This window comes from Dunckerocampus dactyliophorus, chromosome 20 (genome assembly GCF_027744805.1).
Source record: "Dunckerocampus dactyliophorus isolate RoL2022-P2 chromosome 20, RoL_Ddac_1.1, whole genome shotgun sequence".
NCBI classification, from domain to species: Eukaryota; Metazoa; Chordata; class Actinopteri; order Syngnathiformes; family Syngnathidae; genus Dunckerocampus; species Dunckerocampus dactyliophorus.
Genome location: NC_072838.1, coordinates 8142979 through 8162097, shown reverse-complemented (window position 1 = coordinate 8162097; position 19119 = coordinate 8142979). Strand labels below are relative to the sequence as shown.

Genomic DNA, 19119 nt, shown 5'->3' with positions numbered 1-19119 from the left:
CAATAATTACAACTTTATTCATTGTTTTGCTTCTCATAATACAGCAAAAACAGTTTTTCTTTATTTCCTTTTGCGATTAAAATTACGTTATTTTTCCTAATGTGACGATATTCTCGTAAAATTACAACTTTTTCTTGTTAGATTACAACTTTTTTTGGTCTTATTTTGGCTTTATTCTTTCTCTAAAATTACTGCTGATTGTTACATTCTTGCTGCTTTTTTTTTTTTTTAGTTTTCTTGTTAAATTACACTTCAATGCTCTTTGTGAATGTGCCAAGGGCCAATTAAAAAAAAAACAAAGATACTGAATAAGTTTAAAGTGGGATGGTATGGGTTCAATATTTTACGACCTTGTACAACACCAAAAATGTGGACCATACCAAACCGTACTGCTTGATGGAAAGGCATCAACATGAACTGTAAACAGATTGACTGATGGCCCAAACAGTGCAAAAAATGGCCGGGTAGCAGGATCACACTTACCCTGATGTCCTTGGGGTGCTCCCCTTCAGCTATCCTCACCATCCACAGGAACTTGTTGATATCATCTCCCGAGTAGCCTATCACGCCGCCAAAAATAATCAGCACATAGTCGACATCTAGGGACCTCATGATTTTGTAGGCTGCACTTTCATTGGAAGACATGGCTTTCCCCACCTAAAACAGTGGGTAAAAGAAAAAAAAAGGTTTTAAATAACAGGATGACTTGACACACACACATACATATACATATGTATATACAGGTACATTTGTTTTGAAAAACAATGATAACAAATACAGCTCATAAGAGTTTAATTTATCTAGCAACTTCCATGGTTTTCTTGATAATAACCAAAACAAATGAAATTACACTCTTATGAGCTATATTTGTCGTCATGATTATATTTGTACAAACAAATGTACCTTTAGTTGTACCAGGCATTAAAATGGATCAATCAACTGAAGAAACAGGGGTGGTCTAATCATTTTTTCCATGACTGTATATCCTTGAATGTGATAAATGTGACGTTGACAGCATATTTGCCAGTGTCCAGTGGGACAAACGTCCTCCATATATTTTAAGACCTCAACAACATCACACCACCCTTGTAATACCCACCCTAAAGCCATAAATTCCACAGAGCGGTGATTCCCAAACTTTTTACAGTCGCGTACCCCTTCAGACATTTGACTTATGCCCCCCTACACCTGGACACTTAAAAAAAACCTTGTAATCCTTTTTGAAATATTGAACATAATTAACTGGTTAATTAATTTTATAGTAATCCTGGGTCAAAAATGTGTATTTTGTATTTTGATAAAGTTTTACACGAGCACTACATCTACATATCTTTTATTCCAATCCGATGTTGGCATCCTACTGTCCACTCACGATGGCCATGGTTTAAGTCTGCATATTCATTTTATACCAACTTGAAGGAGAAAGTTTAACAATCATGATAAATAAGTATCTGGAGTACAAAAATACATGCAACCAACAATAAAGCTACATTTCCAGGAAAATTCCCCATTGACAGGGACAGGTTTTCACCGTGCGGGGATTGGAACACCATTATAAATTGAGTCTTGAAGATTAAACAAACACTCATAATGCCCAAAATAATCAAACTTACTTATTTGTTTATATGACGCACACAGAACAATGAACAACTTCATGCTCTGTCTCCTTTCTGCTCCGTTCTCCTTGCGCCGTGAGGCGTTCAGGCACACTCGTAACGGCGAGTGGTAGGTACTAACTGTTTTTCATTTTTATTCACGTACACCCTAGGACAATTAATGTTTCCCTGTGGGTACACGTACCCCACTTTGCTAACCTAAGCCAAACAGAATGTGTCTCCCCTGCCAGAATTTAATTTAAAATCCTTCTTCTCACCCTACAAAGCACTAAAAGGCCAGGTATCTCGTACCTTAAAGAGCTTGTGGTACTTGAAACCTGGTAGAACGCTATACTTCAAGAGCAATTATTTGCTTCCAACAGTCTTTAAAAGTAGAATGGGAAGTGGTATCATGAGCTTCTCCTGTGGCACCATCTTCCTGATCTAGTCAGGGGGAGACACCCTCTCACCCTCTCATCTACGATCAATTAAAAGCACAAATACATGTGCAACCAGGAGCATCCTTGCTTCCACAAATTACAGATTGGCAAAGGCTACCCTCTAGTGGTAAGCAAAATGTAGTCTACAGCAAGCATAGACCACTAGCAGTGAAATTTGATGATTTATTGACACTTGTGTGTATTGAGGAGTTAATCATGAAAACAAACAAACCCGGCAGTGACATTCCAATGAAGCCTGAGATATGTCTATAAGGCTGTAGAAACATGCACCAGTTGCAAAACACTTTCGGCGATTTATCTGGATTTCCTACTCATGATCACAAAGCATAAACCACAAGGAGGTGAATAAATACATCCCTTTATCAAGGTGCTACAAAAAAAAAACAAAAAAAAACAACAAGTATCAAGTAACAGTAGAATTAAACACTTACACACCAATATACATGCAACACAACACTATTTTATAACCCGCAGAGCATGCTGGGTAACTTCCTGTTGGGGAAGTGTGCACATGGGATTCCTGGCAGGCATTGCGTGTTTCACATGTAATTTTTTTGTCAAAGAAGTACTGGGAAAAGTTTGGGAACCACTGGTTTAAGAATGCTAATTTGGACCATTGTTGACTATTTTTGGATTCAAACACTTACAGATGGATACATGCAAGGTTTAATTGAGGAAGTTGGCTGAGGATGAAACTTTAACCGTATATAGTTAAGTGCTATCTCAAATAAAATGCAACAGTTGAGCACGACCCTGCAGTCAGTTTTGTCTTCTAATGCACTGTAATGAGATGTTGTATGAACGGAGGTACCAACAAGCGGCAAGAATAACAAAGAGAAGAGAAGCAAAAGCTTTAAACAAAACAACATTTTTAAAATGCAGCAAAGAGGAAGAAAACACCCAGCTTGTGACAGCAATTAACCGAGCTGCCCTTAAACTAATTGAGAAAACTTTAAGAAAACAACATTATCTGGCTTATAAAGGAGAGCGCAGTTAGAATTGGCAATTTCATTAAAAATTCACTAAAGAGCTTGATGATCATCCGGTGGCTGCTAGAAGACATCATTTGTTTCCCGGTGTGTGTGCGTGTGTGCATTAAAAATAGCAGCAGAGCACAGAGAGAGGCAGCCGAGAGAACATACTGAGATAGGTGGGAGGGGGGGGGGAAAGATTAATGAGACCTCACCAGCGCTATATGACTGTTGTTCCACGTATTATTATCAACGAGAGTGGTCCTGTTAGCCATCCCTGCAATTTGATAACCGTAGTCCCACCATGACATGACACGTGCATGCTCGTCTGTGTTCTGTCTTAGCCAGTAGTAGGCCTCCCTGAAGTCATCCAGGATGTTTCGGGACCTGACAAGGGGAGAAAAAAAAAAAAAAAAAAAAAAAAAAAGTTAACACAAACTAGTCAAACGGGGACATGGCTGCAAGGGCAATCTACCCTATTTTCTCGTTTATTTGGTGAAAGAACCGTCTATTAGGGGTATGTTTATTTGGCACAACTTTTATAATATCAAATAATTATACAATTTCTCAATGTTTATTTTTAATCAACATTTTAACATGTTTTCCCACCACCACACCAAATATATTAAATATCCATCCATCCATCCATCCATCTTCTATGCAGCTTGTCCTCACTAGGGCCGCATTATAATGTATCATAATGCATATATTTAATATGCATTATGGTACATGTATTACAAACATTTTTTTAATCACAAAAACTTTACAAAATAATAATAGATGTCCCAAATGTGCCTAACCTCCTGATAAGTCAAGTTAGGACAACTTTATACATCTGTGTAAGTGCATTTTTATGTGTAGGCGTACAATACTAGTGTGGATTGACTGCAGCAATTCCTTTATGCTTAACACAAACACACGTACTGTATTTCTGTGACCTAGAAACTCAAAAACAAGCAGTGATATTAAAGCTTGTGCTGTCATGCACTTATCAATATTTCAGCAAATGTCGTATGAAATATGCATGTGCTCCGTGACTTGCTGCTCCATGTGGAACCAAACTCTTATACAATATGAACTACAAGTTGTGATTGTGATCTTATCCTTATGGTAATTTAAGGTCCATTAATAAAATGACAGCAGGAAGTGTGTGAAGTAACTCCTACCCGTCATGGTTGTATGAAGCGAGCACCACACTGGGGCTGGAGTAGGCGTTGCTGGTGACCCAGGTGCAGTGGACAGCAAACATCATCAGGAGCATCAACATGAGCATGGTGACTATGGACTTCACGTTTGGACCCAAACCTTCCTCAGCTTTCTCCTGTTCGGATACATGTTTGCGCACTTTGCCAGCCTGCAGGCGGAGACAAACAGTTCTGAAAAAGTTCCATAAACAGCACTCGCAAGCAAGCTTGGAGCTTCCTCACGTTTCTCATGTCAGCTAAAGATGTGCCTCAGGCTCTCATAACACTGAGAATGTGATGACTCAATTACGCAACACGAAAAAAATGTTAATGAAGACTGCCACCCCCACCGCGCCATACAGGTGCTGTTCGTGCTTACAGCTTCTGACTGCCTAAAAATGAATCTGGATTGTTTGTAGATGCGCTTTCAAGTGGCCAGGCATTTCTGTAAAAAGGCATCGACTCACTCTTTGGCTGAGACTTTTGTTAGTCAAATATTCACACATGCGAGACAGCTGAAAACTGAGGAAGCACATCAAATAGTTGCAGTCGAATCGCAGATGAATCACAGCTCAAAATATTGGTGGGATGTGTGGATAAAAGCTCACGGCACGTCTGCCAGTCTCCCCAGTTGAGTTAAAAAAAAAAAAAAAAAAGAAAAGTACAGCAAAAGGGTGCAACATAGAACGAACACACTGATGAGTATTGCATCAACATAGATTACTGATCTACCGTACCTCACATAAGTACCCTCTCACATTTCTGCAAATATTTTATTAGATCTTTTCATCAAGAAATGACATTTTCATGCAATGTCAAGTAGTCATTGTAAAACTGTGTAAATTTAGAGTTTTGGGCTGAACACATGCTTAGCCAGCCCATCACCTTTACCCCCCTGCTTCTTTGGCCATCTTGAAGGTTTGTTTTGTTTTGTTTTGTTGAACTACTGCCCTATTTCCAAGGAAGGGCACCATGCTCTGCTTCACTATTCACAATACATGTTGGCATTCATGTTTCCCTCAGTTAACCGTAGCAATTGTTTTTCTTCCACATTCTCAGAGAGTTCTCTGCCATTAAGTGCCATGTTGAACTTCCACTGACCAGTATGAGAGAGTGTGAGAGTGGTAACACCAAATTTGACACACCTGCTCCCGATTCACACCTGAGACCTTGTAACACTAACGAGTCACATGACACAGAGGAGGGAAATCGGCTCATCGGGCCCAATTTGAACATTATCACCGTGTTCTGAGTGGAAGCTGTCCTGTTAAAGTGTTGTGTGGCCTTGGCCACCGTGCTGCAGGTAAGTTTCAGGGTGTTGCCTGTCTTATTAAAGCCTAGAACATTTATGTAGACCAACAATTCTTCACAAAAAAAGAATTAAATGAATGACCACTGTTTGGTGGTTGACTGCGGCACATTAGTCAAATATGCATATTAGACAAATTTTATATATTCTTGGCCTAAATTAAGAATTTTCAAGCATAAAAATGACTAAATAAACTAAGATGCAAACACAGTTTAAGGGATTAAAGGACATTGATGAACTGTAGTCTACACTGACTACAAGGCGTCACTAGTAACACACGCACCAGACTTGATTATCAGATTATCAGTTATTATAACAATTATCTCACAACAAGCACAATAGTAATCATAATAATAATCATCATCATCATCAGAATAATAACATGGTACTGTTGTGGCCGTACTCCAGCTAAAACTCAACTCTGAATCCCCGATGTCACTTCCTGTCCACATGCCCGGAAGACAATTATTGAAACACACACACAAGCATAACATGTTATTCTCGTAAAATTACGACTTGTTTTGTTAGATTAAAAATTAGGGATGTCCGTTGTTGGCTTTTTTTTTTGCCAAAAAACGATATGCCGATATTGTCCAACTCTCAATTACCAAATCAATTACCATCTCAATTATCAACCAATACTGATACCAATATGTGTAACATCACATATCATGTCATGTCATGTCATGGAATCAACACATTGTGGTTGTTGTTTTAGACATTTCTCTTGCAGATTAATAAAGTATCTAGCTATATATGTACCAAATTAAACATTGCTGCTGATTTTTCCATTTTTGTTGTTTTTTTTTCTTTTTAAATGATATTTTTAGAATGTACCACAGGCCAATAAAAACAAGCCACGGGCCGCGCTTTGGACACCCCTGGTTTAAACATGAATGGCTATGTAGAGTTATTTTGATGGGAAAGTAAAATTTACACTGTTATACAAGCTGTGCACTGGCTACTTTACATTTGCATCAAAGTGTCAATTCTTCAGTATTGTCCCACAAAATGTTTCTGTTTGCAGAAATGTGACGGGGTTACTCACTTTTGCACGGTACGGTGTGTCGAAAAAGTGGATTCGTACAGTACAATGAGAGAGTGATTACCTCCTACCTTATCATAGAGATTCCCAGAATTCCTCTTGTCGTCCTCGTCGCTGCTGTCTTCAGCAGGGGGTTTCTCTCTCTTTGTGTCATCTCCCATGTAATGCTCAAAGACACTGGAGAAAGCCACGGCTGACAGCATGCACACCACCGGAGTCAGTGTCAGCATGAGTCGCACCATCACACCAGCAAAATACACAGCACTGATGGCGTACAGGGCCACTGCAAGGAAGACCAAAACCCATCAATGACTTATTCAAGCATTTAATGATGCATAAGATGAATGTAAAAAGGAGAAAGATAAAAGAAATGTTCTCAGCAGTCCTGCTGCTCATGCACTCCACATGACACCCATCCTGCAACACCTTCATTGCTGCCTGTACAGCAGTGTATAAACTACAAAACTACAAAATCCTCACCTACACTCCAATACATCCAAGGTCATCTCCAAACTTGTCATCTATGGCCTTCAAACGCAAACCTTGGCCCACACCAGCCCATTGACAGGGGCATTGAGTTGATGTACGACAAGTGCTCTTGCAAGTTCAAACAATTCACAACATAACCTTGAAGGACATTATCAGCAAGCGTGGCCTTACCAAACACTCGTTCGTCATTGATGTTCTTGATGCAGAACCAGAGGCCTGCTGGGAATGTGCACACCAGTATGTGAAGGTCGAAGAAGAAGGAGACCCATGTCGTGGGCTGGTGCTCTGACACGGATGCTATGATGGGGATGTGGATCTTGGCATAGCTGGAGGAGGTCAAGGAAGAAGGACAAACATGAGCGTGTCCTGTTCAGTCACTGCAGTCTTGTGGCATACAAGTCTTCAGTTTTAAGTGATAATGGATGAGGAAAGGAGAAATAGCTGCCACTAAAGGAAACTCGTATGGCTTCAATCAGCAAATGTGGAGGCTTGCTGCATTTGGAGATCACACAGTTATAGTTGCCATTTGGATCAAATGCAATATTTATGTGTTTTGCCCTCCGCGATGGTGCAGGCAGGGAGTGTCAGCCGTTTTATAGAACATAACCATTAGGTTCAAGTTAACATGCATGTGTTCCACACACAGTGAAAATGCAAAGGTCAACTTACCCAGTGTCCCAGAGAGAGTAGAAACGGCCGCTCCATGGAGCAATGTATCCTACAGAAAAAAACTCATTATTTTAACTCTTACTTGATTCTTGACAATTTTTTTTAACACCTTCTTTCTTCACACACACAGAATGTGAATTAAATGTAAATGACAAAATGTAAGCAAGTGAAATATTGTAAGTGTCGACATGTAAATGTGGATGAATTATCTGTAATAAACATGCATAAGGAGTAGGATTAAGTAAGCTCTGCTTCTTCCTATTCCTTTTTAGACATGTTGAATTGAGCAAAATTTAACTTGTAAAGCATGTCTGAAACAAACCATACCATACCAAGTATAAACTTAATAGAATGCGTCTCAAAACACAGATGTTTTGCATGTATGTACAATGTGACTAAATCTTACTGTGAGAAGGCATCGACTGAGATACAGACCTGTGTATGTCAGATATATCACTGTGAGGAAGACCACACCCGCGGCAAGAGAGACACCAAGGAAGAAGAGTGTCTGGAACTCCTGTTTTGTCAACCTGTCTCTCAGGTATTGCAGGAAGGCATAAGCTTGGAGTAGCGCAAACACACCTGGGGGAAAAAGCCACACAAATCAACACTCCTGAGCATATTATCATCTCAAAAACGCTGCTCGTTTAAGATCTCAAAGTTTGCCAAATCCTGACAAGTCCGTTCATAATGGTCCCTTTGGCTGTTTTTGCACATGTAAAAGATACACGCCATGGGACAGATTTCAAATGTAGTCGACTAAACGAGGCCATCTGTTTAGTTGGACTTTCCTCTCGTACACAGTCGCTTCACTTGCACTGTAATTCATCTCCCTTTACTCCGTCATATTCACTGCACAGAGCTCTTCAATCCATCTGTTTCGATTGCCTTGTGAATTTAATGTTCCCTGTGATCTTGTGATTAAACACTCAAATCTCAAACCGTATACATGGTAAATCTGCATCCCTGTCATCGTGGCCGAAACGCTCCATCCCGAGGACTCCTCCCCTGACCGCTTGATCGCCTACCATGTTACGATTGGACAAGCGTCGAGGGTTGACCGCAGCTACTGGCCACCGTTCACAGTTGCATAGAGACACGTATCAGCAGCCAGTAAAGAAAAATGTAATATTATATATATACACAATATATACAGATATTGTAGAATCCGGCATCTAACTGTGCTTTATTTATGAAACAGCTGTCCGTAAAGTGGCAAGAGCAGAGGAGCACTAACCATGAGGTAGATCTTTAGCTCCACCGAAAAACGCAAAATCTTGCCATTGCTGCCTTACATTTATTGTGGTGTGTTTCTTTGCAGTGTGTGAAAATAGACACTCGAATGCCTTACTGGACATGGAGGAATGTGTCAGAAGATGAAGCCTGCCCCGTCACTGGGCTAGTGGCCATTCCATTAGCACACCTTTTTGACTTGTACTTTTGTATTGTACAATAAACATTTCAACAAGAGTATCTACAGTTGTCCCTTGCTATATCACAGTTCGAATATCTCTCCCTCACTATATTGCATTAAAAAAATAAATTAATAAAATAAATAAATAATCACTAGGTATCAGTAATGTTATGAACATGACGTTAGATTACATTACCTTTCACACTGCATGGAGACTGGCTACTGAGCCAGCACAGCCGAGCCATGCTTACCACTTCCGTGTGGAAGTGGTATGTTTTTGGCTTCTTTGTCCTTCTTCCCCGCTCCATATGAAACACTAAGTTAAGAATAAGTACATTGGCTAGGCTAAATAGTTAGCTTGGTAGCTTGCAATGCTAGCGGCAGGTGTCTTTTTTTTGTCCTTGCAGTGATCCCGTAGCCTGCGCAATGTGATGTAAATAAAGAATGGTGGAGTGTAAAAGTGACTATAGGGGTGTTATTTCATGTTTACAAGGCACTAATAATTAGAATGTCAGAAACAGGTTTTCTATTCTCCAACTATAAAAATATTCCTTTTATTAATATTGAAGCCTAATTTACAGATATTCACTTATCACGGTCGGGTCTGGAACCAATTAACCACGATAAACGAGTGATTACTGTAGTGACTATTTAGATGAGCTAGTTCACTATACTGATCACGGATAACGTAAGAATGTTACGATCTTTTCTAAAATGTGAGCCAATTTAAGTAAGACTGAACTCACATTCAAGCATGTTGCTTCTGCAGCATCAGCAGCCTGACTAATAATACTGTATGTACATAACACTGTACGCTGCTCTCGTGAATCTGACATAAAAATGTAAAATACTTTGCAACCAATTCAGCACCTCCCAATTGTGTGAAATCACCACCCTCAGCACAACCCACAGTGGATCCTGTCCTATTCCTGCATGTTTCCTGGAGAGCAGCCGTGGTGCTAAAATTCTATCCCATCGTGCCTGTGTGCTGCGGGTGGGGGGGTGGGCTCCCTCCTGACAAGTTCATGGCTCAGTCACTCTATCGCCTCAGTTGTGCTTCCTAAAAGCAACCGCCAGATGTTCTGAGCAGCTGCTACCCAAGCAACATGAAAATACATTTGCTTTCTGAGAGCTAGCAATAAAGGGAAGCCATAAACAAAGTGGCAGGTATTATTTCTGGTGGCGCATTTTTAACACTATTATGCTGCCGTTTGTTAACAAGGCAAAAAAGGGTTGCAGATGGTTGGTTCTTCAAAGGCTCCTCTTGTTAATCCAATTGTGGTTGTGGTCCAATTGGCATTTCCTATGTTAAGAACTAAACAATTTAATATATGCCATGCAGAAAATCCCATCAGTATCCAATTACAGCCTCAGTGATTCAGATACATTCATTTATCTGTGAATAAATTTTGACCGCCACAAATAGATTTATCTGTGAAAGCAGCATTGTTCTCCATACAGTAGGTAGCGGTATGGATCGTAATCCTGCTTTTTAAACACACCTCTAAAGGCATAGCAGGAGGGATCAGTGTTAAGGCACAGGGGTGTCAAACATTAGTTATTGGCTACCCTCAGAGGGCCGCTTGTAACAGTGAATATTCTGCACATGGAGATAAATGTATAATCGCCTGTTATGACACAATTGTCCATCCATTGGATAATTATAGATATTTTTACCAACACATTGACAGACAACTGGCTTTGAAATCATAAGTCAAGGTGACAAGATGTTCAAGTATTTATTTTGATAGCAAAAATGGAATATCTTGTTGCATAATCTATTATTATTATGTATAATTCTGTTCAAACTAAAAGAACATTCAGCAAGGAAGATCAAGTGACCAATTGACCCACATTATTGATAGGCTATCATGGGCCACATGAAATGATGTGGCGGGCCAGATCTGGCCCCCAGGCCCCCAGTTTTGCATCATCGTCGTACTTCAGCATTCGGCATTTGTAATTTCTGGAATTCTTTTGGCTAACACGCCTAAAAAAAAAAAAGTCATATCCAAAGTAACTATGAGGCTACAATAAAAAGTCCACACATATCGAACGTCATGGCCAATTAGGCAAATTTGACTACAACCTGGCCTGCAAGAGACAATATATAGTGGATCATATATGGACCATTTGTGTCTAGAAACTTACAGTGCACTTGACACGAGTAGTGTTTCAGCACACTTCTGTTTGCGTTGCACGACTTCAGAACGCATTGTGACGTTTTGTTGGTCATTGAAAATAGGCCAGTACTTTTTTTTATAAGGTGAAACCGCAGTTGCTACAATGCCAACAAAAATGCTAAAAACAAAGAAAGAAAAAAAAGGTAGGATGCCAACTACATGAGGGTTCAGTGGGGTTGCTACAGTCCAATGGTACTTCTTGGGCCCAAACGTGCTGCCCTGTTAATAAATCTCTGTTGCCACACTTCAGCAGGAAGAAGTCTATGTTTTCCTGATGCAAAATTTATTAAAAAAAAACTTTTCCACCTAATAAATTCCCCAATTCAGGCACAGCCTTGTCTATTCAAAATGTCCTCATGCTAAAGCCACCATTTACAGAAGCAATGTTTTAGCGCGCAAAATCTTTTGTTTTCGCATTTATGCATTGGCGAGTTATGCATATTGATTCTAAAAGTCACGAGTGACCGATCACACCTTAAAATTGAGAAGGTCATATAAGTCGAAGACGGTGAGACTTACCAGCAGCAGCCATATGCTCGCTAGTTCTGATTGGCTGGAAGCCAACAAAAGGGATCTGCATTGATAGTATAAGACCCACAATGTAGAACGTGCTGTAAGCTGAAGAGAGAAAGAGGGACAGACAGCAAAGCCTTGATAAGTTATTAAACTGTCAAATGATTCCACAATTCCTATACAGTAAATTCACAGCCCCACAAAACACACACAAAACATCTATTTACCCAAAATTTGTGATAATCTATAAATATGTGATAAAACAGATTAAATATCTAATCATACATGTACCACTTAAAAAAAAAAGCCCACAATTGTTATGCTTATGTTTTTATGCTTCACTCATCAAGTGTTGAGATTTCACACCTTCTTCAGCGGTCCTTGAGGGCAACATAGTTGCTGTGAGACGCAAAGTCAATCATACACAATCCGGAGAACGTGCTTACCGATGTAGACTCTTCTGCTGTAACGCTGCATTAGCAGTAGCACAAACACATGGAGGGGAATCAGGTTGATGATAAACACGTACCCTCCCCATGCCGATACCTGCAATAAACACACACGTGTCAGCCAAAACTAGTGGACATCATTTTGACATCTTCATCAGAGTTCCAACAAACGGGCCTGGAAGAACGGGTGTCATGTTCAACTCACAGCCCTCGGGTCATCTCTGGCAAACTGTTTGCACTTTTCAACGTTGCGGCGGTAGGAACAAGTCCCCCGCTGTAGTGTCATAGCAATGCTAGCATATCAGGTAGCTGATAACGTTTGATGTATTTAATGTCGATTTTTTTCATATCACAGAAAGAACACAACTAGAACACAAAATGTCTTACTCTGAAACAGTGAACAAGTCCCACTCGATGGACCCCGGGTTTGTTTACAAATGAGCTCAGGGGAAGTTTGCGCAGGGCGTTTGCAATGTGTCACACATATGACAAAAAGGAGTGCTTGCACAGCACAGGACAAGTAACCTTGCCTCAACGGAACATTCTTGGTTGTTTTTTTTTTAAATCGGTTATCGGTCCTATTTTATTGGATTTCTGTGTATGATGTCATAATTCCTCTGTTGATTGGTACACACATTATCACTGCATGTGCTTGCCAACAGTGCTTCATAACGTTGACAACTGGACCACAAAAAAAGTTTTTGACAAACTATTATTGAAAATGTACCGTCACAAAAACAATAATATTACAATTAATATGCAGTATTCAAAGATTGCAAAGTGGGGTTGTCCAAAGTGTGGCACAGGGGCCATTTGAATCCCGTAGAGCATTTTTGTTCACTTTATGTCACGTTCATGAAGTGGGGGAAAAAAACAAGTTGCACTGGACTAACATTTTCACAAAATTCAAGACCAAGAACAGACATTTAGTCTGGAAAGGCAAGTGATTCAACTACACGATAGCACACAGGACAACAGGCTAAATAGGTGTTGGGTATATGAATGTAACACATTAACAACAACAAACCCGGGAGGCTCAATAGGCTAAGTTAACTTAACAAGCAAGCTACTGGTAAGCAAGTTCACCGAGCTCCCGATCTCATACCACAACAGTATATAGTTGCAACAAGCCTAGAGTGCCCTGTCGTGACTGGTAATGTTCACACAGCATGAATTAACATTTAAAACATGTTAAATTACCAAAGTAATAAAAAAGTGAGGAAACAAGTGCAAAAAGCTGAAATGCTTCAATGCAAGTTGTTTTTTTCTAACTTGTTAGCATATTGGATCAGTTGCCTTTTTACACAATGACTTGGATTTCCCAGTAATGCGGCCATCAGTGGAAAGAGTTTGGACACCCCCGTGGTAAGGAATTCATATGCTTCCGTCCAAACAGGCTGAACAACAGTACCGTTAATTTCATTCAGTATTTCCAGTCAAAACATCTGGGTGGTGATTTGAGAGAAGTGCAGTTGTAACTAATTATTTCTAACAATAAGAAGTAATGTGTGACTTGCAACGGCAAATTAAACTAATTTTTCCCTGAACGCAATCTATGAATGGATCGTCAAATAACTAACAAATTAAATAGATAATGGAATAAATACACAAACCTAATACTGAAATATATCTTGGAACAAAAAAAAAAACAAAAAACCGTCTGCCATGTGTAAACAGTTTAACAATACTCAATTAGACAAAATGAGCTAAGACACTCCCTGATGATAGTGGGTAGTGACTGTTTAGAGAGCGGGATAATGAAAATAAATGACTTTAAAAATGAGCATGACAGCAGTGGAGATTCATGCATAATGCTTTTGCTTCACCCTCGCACACTACAGAGTAAAAAGAAAAAAAAAAAAAAAAAAAAAAGGCAGGATGTTGCACAGCAACCAGAACAGCTCCTGCAGCTCTTATCCATCAGTGAATTCTGCTGCTTTGATCCTATTGCGAATCTTGCCCTTCCCTGTCACCTACTTTCCGATGAGGGTGATATCAAGATCCAGGATCTCTCTCCATCTACATCTTTTTCAAATCTGTGTCACGTTTAATTAGTGAAAACGTAGCTATGGCCAAATGTGAGCATAAGGTTGGTGAGAAAACAAAAACAAAGACAGGTCAATGAGGGTATGCACAAACACTTTTCTTGTTGCTCGGAACAACAGTAGAAGTAGTACACACCAATAACTGTTGGTGAGAAATATATTGTCAAGTATATTGTCAGGAATAAGGCAGGTGTATGTTCGTAAGTTCCACCCACTCAAACTATTCCTTCGTTTCTACGGTTTCTATTGATTCTGTAATATTTATCTCTCACTCACTCCTTCCCCTCCTGGCCTCGTCTCACCCATCATTACAGCCCCCCCTTCGAATGCTGAAGTCCAGCGTGATCGATGAACTTGGGCCATGGTGATTTGTTTTGTTTGACTATTACTGCCAGCCGGAAAAATATCACGATAGAGATTTTAAGCTGGAACTGGTAAAATGCTTGTGCATTTTATAGGATGGAAAAGCTCTCTCACATGCATGCATGCATGTATGTATGCTAACTGATGAGCAACATAAGCAGCATGTAATTAATGAACAGTATTAGGGGATTATTGATGTTTTTATTTGCGACTAGAGATAGGTACGTCTGTGAGACTAAGTTGTAAACTGCCAGAAGTAAAAAAAAAAAAAAAAAAAAAAAAAAAAAAAAAAAACCTCCTTACATAACTGATTTACACAGGGTGTTATGTTGTTCGTTTTATTACAGTGATGGTGAAGTCAGCAATGTGATTCTAGTTATTACAATTGTGTGCATTGCAGTTTTTGTCATTCTGTTCACTATCATGGTTAATATTGTCATTATTACATAACATAATGTATGACTGCTTCAATTCATTATTATCACTGTGGTTGTTGATATTATTTTGTCCTCTCCACCATGGTCTTTATGGCCGTCACAGACATTTGCTGATGTAGTCCTGTTTGTTTCTGTTGTTTTGTTATTGTCGTTACAATTGTTATTGTAGCTGTTAGTCTCGTCTCTCTCTGTATTGTCCCCCTCTTGTCCCCGCACTCCCTGCTGGTTTCTTTTCTTTTCTTTTCTATCCCCGGTTTTCATTTACAAAAATTGGCTGCCACAGATACTTAGTACAAATTTTTTTGGCGCTCACCCTCGCTAACCTGAATGGAATGTAGTTAGAACTACAACAAAGCTGCACATTTACTGTAGTTGCAACAATTGTATAATCAATTATCCAATGAATCGACAACTATTTTGGTATTTGTTTAATTGTTTCTTGATTAATAATGTAAATATCCTCTGATTTCCGCCTCTCAATTGTGAATGTTTTAATTCCCATAGTCATCCATGAAAGCAGACCTATTTGTGTTTTAAGCAAAACAACATTCACACACATCAGCCTTGACTTTGGTAACAATGATCAACATTTTTGCGTCTTTTCTGATATGTTGTGGACCACACCAGTAACTGTTTGGCTCATATTGATTTGGTTAATTGAAACAAGCTTCAGATTGAATGGACAAATTGTTAGGTGAAGCCCTAATAATTACTAACCCTTCAGCTGCAGCCAACAACAACACAGCATGTGCAAAGAGCAGACTGCAGTCATCAAACAGAACACATCTTACTCACGGTGCGAACCAAAAAATAAACAGCATAACACCAAACAGGTAAGTCAACAAACAACAACAATGAACTACCATTTAATGTGGGACAAAGCGCTAACACAACTTCGTAACTTATTTACATGCCTTATCTAAGTGTCCACAAGGCATTCCTGGTCCACCACTGGCAACTACAATGCACTATGCTACTATATGAGATATTAAGATGCACACTGATGTGGACATAATCGTTAAAATCTGTGCACACCTGCATGGAGGTTGAGCAATTGAACAATTTTTATTCACTCTTGTAGAGCGGTTGTCCCACGTCCTGTGTGTGAGTGTTTGTGGGGGACTACACTTACCATGTAAAAATAGCAGAGACAACAGCCGATAGTCCAAAATACTGAGCCTGTCTTCACAGATTTCACCTGGGAAAGAAGAAAAGCATTAAATAAGATGTAAAAAGAAAACTATATGCTGTGAAAAATATTACTGTGGAATTGTATTGCATTGCATTGTAATTCAACTGATAAGTGCTCCATTTATAAATACAGTAGTACCTCGGTTTAAATCCAAAAATGCTGCCTTGCATCCCGTGGGAGTTTCCCGTGTGACGCTGCTTCAAATGCACCGAGTTTGGTCGTATTAAACTTCCCTGTCTTTTTTTGGACTTTAATGAAAAATACACAGGGCCGACATCACTCCCACTCCATGTTTAACACGTTGGCATACGCTGCTGTTGTGACTACCTGGGCTTTATTCTTTTTTTTTCTGGATAGACGTGCTTGAGTGGAGTCTGGAAGTAACCGACAACTCGTGTGCCAATATCGGAGATTTTATATATAATACAATAGTTTTTTGCTCTTTTGCAAATATCGGACCAAAATCCAGTATCAATCGGATCGGGACACCCCTACATTTTACCACTGACTTTTATGCATTGTAATGTTATTGGAGGGAGCAATCATCTGGATCGCCACAGTATCAGACTTGCCTGTAGAGAAGCGTTTATTACAGCATCATATATAGTACTGTGTTGGCCGAATGTCTGTAGAAATATGAACGCGTCAAGCTGAGCGCTTGTGTGTTGTGGCGATAGCTACGTTTGCTGATATTCTTCTATACATTTGCTGAGATTCTTTTTTGACTTGGTTGCCTATTAAAACGATACGTTCGCCGATACTCTTTTGGCTATGTTTGCTGACAACACGAAAGCACAGATGTGATACATACATTTTCGATACATAATGGTATTGGAACACGATACAAATACTGGATCGGATCGGAGACATCCCTAGATAAGTGTTCTCCCTGGGTGTGACAGGATACAATTTGCGAGGTGCACAACCGAGCCAAGTTGAATGGGTTATTTGGAGATAAAATGAAGGAGTCAGACAATGAATCTAACGTCGGGACTATAAGGAGATTTAACAAGCATTTATGAGCAAGAAAGTGGCCCGCAAAGCGCAATAATGACCGAGGCAAAAGATTGTGGAATAAAAGAAAGATGAGTAAAAAAGAAGCACAAAGAGCAAAGCAATGCCATGGACAAAAGAAGACAAAGCCAATTAAGAGAGAAGAAAGGAAGAAGGATGGCAAGGAGGAAAAGCAAAGACAAATTTGGGTAAATGAGACTGATAATTAGAAGCAGTGGTGCATGGCCAGGAGGTTTGTTTTTCAGACCACTTGGCAAATAGAACACAGCACAAGAGGGAGAGGATGAGTAATCACTTTGGATGGACATCACCATAAGAGACAGACTTACAGTACACCATCAGGATTTCAGTGACCAACCACTGATTAGTGACTATATGAACGCATAACTGATCCGACTGCATGAGGGAGTAATAAGAACTTGTGCATTCACTGTTTATTATTGTATTATATCAGTGAAATAATACTAATACTTGTTGTCGCTTTTATGGTGACAGCGAAATATGACAGGTCACAATGGCCAGCAGCGGACGTGACAAATCCTTTCTGTAAAAGATTTAAGCACACGCCGATAACGTATTCAGCGCTGTTCTCTCGAGGAGCAACATGCCTGGAAGAATTGCTGACCTGTTCAGAGTCAAAAGACAGCTCAGTGGGTGAGCAGCATGCAGCTGATACAGGTTTAACAAAGAGACATAAGGAGAATGAACAATAATAATGCAGTTTTCTGACATGGTTTTCATCCATTTGTGCAAATTTGAATGTAGTTTCTTCCGTTCTTCCACATGAAGTTATGTGGGTTGCACTGTACATGATAATTGGTTTGTTTACCAAGACATGCGGTTGACGGCAAACAGCAGCTGCCCTAATGTTCTGTAACGTGCCGGTTGATATTAAAATAAAGATATTATCCACAGCCTAAGCGTCTGTACAATAATAAGGAATGCACCGATCCACATTTTTCCCCACTTCCGACCCTGAGACCAGAATTTGGATGTGTGTGAATATTAGGGATGTCCCAATACAATTTTTTAACTTCAGATGCGATTTCCATAATGCAGCCTTGATTATTGTCGGATGCCGATATAGATCTGATATCAGCACAGATTCTTTTATTGCCTAGTAGTGTGGAATATTAGAAAATGCTTAATCAAGTGATATTACTCAGAACAGTCAGCAACCGCAAGTATGAGAAAAACTGACCCATTTACTTCTTGATGCATCTGGTGTATAGTTTTATCGAGAATGAGCATAATAAGGCTCAATGGTGCTCGATGAAGTGTTTAAACCCAACATTACTCAACACCGACAGGGGCTGGCTCTTTTCCCTTTTCAGCCCATGACTTTTAGAATATATGACATTTTTTTTAACAGACTCTCTTCAACATAATAGTAATTTATTGACGGCCCCTAGTATAAACAACCAGCGGCTACAGTGGCACTTCCCGTGAGAGCTCTCCGCACCATGACACAGCAGTCCGGGCACAGTGAGGGGGAACTACCGCTGTAGCGACAGAGCCAAACAGCCTGCGTCCAACGTGAAACTAACTTCCCCACGGTAAACCGCGGACATGTCTGCATGGTGGTGTTCCATTTTCTTCTTGCGGGTGGTGGGAGAAGAGTGGCAACCAGCTTTGAGGCTCAGTACTGCATCTACCAAGTTGGAGTGCGGCCCAGAGTTACCAACGTTATATGGCAACCGAATCAGCCCGATCTCGTGGCGGAAGCCAATATTATCCGATCCTCAAAATACAGCGGATCAGTGCGGACGGGACATCCCTACTCCTT

The 19119-nt window shown here is 39.9% G+C and overlaps 1 protein-coding gene across 1 annotated transcript in view; it reads right to left on the bottom strand.

Annotated features, from left to right (window-relative positions):
- The window catches only part of stt3b (STT3 oligosaccharyltransferase complex catalytic subunit B), a 60011-nt gene that overhangs the window by 11320 nt on the left and 29572 nt on the right, over positions 1-19119 (bottom strand). Inside the window, exons 4-13 of the mRNA XM_054764318.1 lie at positions 16260-16325; positions 12280-12379; positions 11840-11938; positions 8159-8305; positions 7724-7772; positions 7226-7380; positions 6637-6848; positions 4194-4381; positions 3243-3414; positions 484-657 (exon numbers count right to left, since the gene is read on the bottom strand). Of these exons, the coding sequence (XP_054620293.1) occupies positions 484-657; positions 3243-3414; positions 4194-4381; positions 6637-6848; positions 7226-7380; positions 7724-7772; positions 8159-8305; positions 11840-11938; positions 12280-12379; positions 16260-16325 (1362 nt within the window). The remainder of the gene's footprint in view (positions 1-483; positions 658-3242; positions 3415-4193; positions 4382-6636; positions 6849-7225; positions 7381-7723; positions 7773-8158; positions 8306-11839; positions 11939-12279; positions 12380-16259; positions 16326-19119) is intronic.